The following is a 3,517-nucleotide window of genomic DNA, read 5'->3' as shown; positions in this document are numbered from 1 at the left end:
TATATATATCTTTTTGATTTTTTCTTCTGAATGAAAATATATTCTTCTCAAATTAAATAAAAAATATTTATTTAATAGTTTTTATCCTTATCGTTAAAAGTGCTTTATTTATACGGTCATTAATTATTTTAAAACTATTAATACATGTAAATTGTTGAGAAATAATGGTGATTTTTAAGTGTTTAAAGAGTCTGTCGTGAAAATTTATTTATTGAAATATTTTGTGAATAAGTATACCTTTAAAGAACTTCGCATCTGCTGTTATGCATGGCGCTGTTTCCATAAAGCAATTGTAGTATTGATCTCGCAATTTATCATTTTGGAGGATATCCTTAACATCAATGTGGTCGTATCGATCGGAGTAGAGTTCTTCCGCCGAAACACACAACAGTACAATACTGATGATAGTCACAATGTAATTAAATTGAGCCATCGTTTCTTCAAGTTTCATACTAACTTGTGAGATTGAGCGATCATTTAAATATGCATCTTTTTATACATTTAACATGAGATAAAAAAGTATCACGTGTAAGATGACGAATGATAGTATATACCTGACAGTAATAAAAATCGCATGTGTCTGATTGCTATTAAAAAACCTATTAATTATTTTAATCAATTTATCCTTTATTGACATGCATTATATAAATGTTTTCTCTAACTCATTAAAGTTTCTAGAAATTTTTATGTATTAATAATTCTTATAAATGTATAATATTTCTTGGAATCAACTTTGCATTTATTTTAATATAAAATAATATGTTATAATGAGAGAGAGAGAGAGAGAGAGAGAGAGATTTTATTTATTGTAACAAATATGCTAAAATTAGAATTGAACTTTTTGACAATAGGATAATTTCTCTTCAAATTTTAAATTTATCGAATGAATTGCAGACTCTCTTAAAATGTTTTAAATTACTATCTTTTCTCTGAAATATGTCTCAACAATTTCAAATATTACAATATCTGAGTCAGGTAAAGAAGCAGGGATTAGGTACAGATATTTTATATACATATATTAAAAAATAAAATCTTTTATTTTATTTTATTTGCATGATTATTATTTTTCATGATTATTATTTAGAGCAAATAAAAATGTTTATAGAATTATTAGCTTTAAGAATATCCCGATTCTGAATTTATTGCTCATTGTTTAAAAAATCAATTTATATAGTGTGGCGGTTCGTATACAAGAGTAAAGTACATGAAAGCAATTAATTGCTAAATCAGTTTTGATCTTAAAATGTTTCTAGAATTATTTGGTTATGTATTGAATACAATTGGATATACTGGAACAAAAACGTAAATTATTTTTGACACAAGAAATCTTATGAACTTGATTATATTATATTCAATGTTACATTAGATCTGTTTTTTTTTTAGTAATTCTTGCATTATTTATCTTTCCTTTTTTCCCTCTATATTTTTGTCATTCTTTATTACTTTTTGTTACTTTAAAATTTATAATGGCTTATATTATGATTATTGAATAATTTTAAATATTCTGTAAATAGAACAAAATTGCATAGAAAATATACACATTATGTCAAAACAAATGTTTTAACATTATTTATTTATTAAAACTGCATTATATACAATAAAGAAATGTCTAAATGCAACTTCTAAAGAAAAATTGATCAAATTATTTAACAGATATCTTTTATTATCTCTTCTTTTTGCACATTTTTTTCTCTTACGCATTACAAAGAGAGCATTTTAAGAAGAATATACAAGATATGTTGCAATCATTTTCTAGAACATTTGCTAGATATATTTTTTTTGATACACGAATTGCGTGTTTTGCGTTTTACATTGCGTGTTTTGCGTTTTATATTGCGTTTTGCACGTTTCGCATTTCGCGATCGAGTCCTTCACTGCTTGAGCGGAATAGTTCTCTCTTCATATTCTGTATCTGTCTGTTTTATTTGCTGTCTGTTTTTTTTTTTGTTTTCTGAATTAATACACTAGTGCAATAAGTTGAAGTGAAACAAATATAAGTGAAACAAATATATATATTAAATAAAAATATAATTTGTTTCACTTTAACTAAATATATACCGATTCAGAGTGCAGCATAAAAAATAAACCTATGGAATATGAAGAGAGAACTATTCTGCTCAAGCAATGAAAGATTTGATCGCGAAATGCGAAACGTGCAAAATGTAACACGCAATGTAAAACGTAAAACACGCAATTCGTGCATCAAATAAAAGAAAATATATCTAGCAAATGTTCTAGAAAAAACAAACCTCATATTATACATACATATACTGTATGTTTCATTTTAATTGCCTCAAGTAAATTCTATCTCGCAAAATATGGAAGATATGAAAAAATATTTCAGACAAAAGTTGCATGATTTCATGCTCTATAAAGCTAGCAGGACCAAATCAGCAGAATCAAATCGGACCTATCGGAATTTTTAGTATTCATTTTGTACTAAATTGTACCATTAATGATATTTTTGTATCGTATGCGATTTCGAAAAAAATCATGACTTAAGGCAGCATCAATTGAAAATAAAAAAGAAAAAAAAATATTAGAAATCAATATGATTAAATTTGTACTATTTTGTACTGCCAAAAACAATTCTGTATTATGTGTCATTTTCAAGAAAACAGTGCTGTAGTTTAATATTTAATATTTAATATTTAATAGTTTAATATTTAAGCTAACAGGACCGTAAAGAAAATAACACAGAGCAAAAATTAACATGACTGAATTTGTACTAATTTGTATATATCATTGAAAATAAGTTAATTACATGTTTTCTCCTTAAATGACTTTATTAATATATATAATACTTACAATTTATGAGGCATTCCAATCAAATCACCTTTAAAATCATTTTATTTTTTTTTTAAATTTGCTAATATATCTCTTATTTTACAAATAAAAATATAAGACACGTTTCGCGAAAAAAATGTGAAATTTTTTTTATGAAATTATTGACGCTTGTAAGTTTCATAAACTTATAAAAAGCTCATGCTATGTTCGCTCATGCGAACATTTAAATTATTATATTATTGAAATCATTAGTTGTATAAAAAAAATGCAAAATTATCTGAAATTAAAATCAGACTTTTAACCTCTAAAGAAAATTTTGCATTTTTTTTTATTTTAATATTAGCAATCATTAGCTTCCTGGTATTCAATTAATTATTAACAAAGACGCACTAGCACTCCTTGGGAGTTTAAGAATATCAGATCAAAGTGTAGTACATAATTATTTGCATACATATGCTAATAGTATACATTTATAGACATATGAGAATAATTGTTGCATTGTTGTGATTATATAAAAACTATTATCATTTTTTATTTATTAAATAAGGATATTGCAAAAGTAATAGTATCGATAAAATTAATGATTATGATTATTTTCAAGAAGATAAAATCTCAATTGCTCTTTATTTTATTTCCAATATCTATAACATAATGCATGCACGCATGCACGCACGCACGCACGCACGCACGCACGCACGCACGCACGCACGCACGCACGCACGCACGCACG

At 25.7% G+C, this 3,517-nt stretch overlaps 1 protein-coding gene across 1 annotated transcript in view; it reads right to left on the bottom strand.

Annotated features, from left to right (window-relative positions):
- The window catches only part of LOC108686000 (ejaculatory bulb-specific protein 3-like), a 1,292-nt gene extending 831 nt beyond the window's left edge, over positions 1-461 (bottom strand). The window contains exon 1 of the mRNA XM_018191030.1: positions 238-461. Within this exon, the coding sequence (XP_018046519.1) occupies positions 238-451 (214 nt within the window). The 5' untranslated portion in view covers positions 452-461. The remainder of the gene's footprint in view (positions 1-237) is intronic.
- Positions 462-3,517: the final 3,056 nt, after the last annotated feature.

Source organism: Atta colombica, unplaced genomic scaffold, assembly GCF_001594045.1.
Source record: "Atta colombica isolate Treedump-2 unplaced genomic scaffold, Acol1.0 scaffold163, whole genome shotgun sequence".
Classification (NCBI taxonomy): domain Eukaryota; kingdom Metazoa; phylum Arthropoda; class Insecta; order Hymenoptera; family Formicidae; genus Atta; species Atta colombica.
Note: the sequence above shows the minus strand (reverse complement) of the source record. Positions and strands in the feature narration are given on the sequence as shown.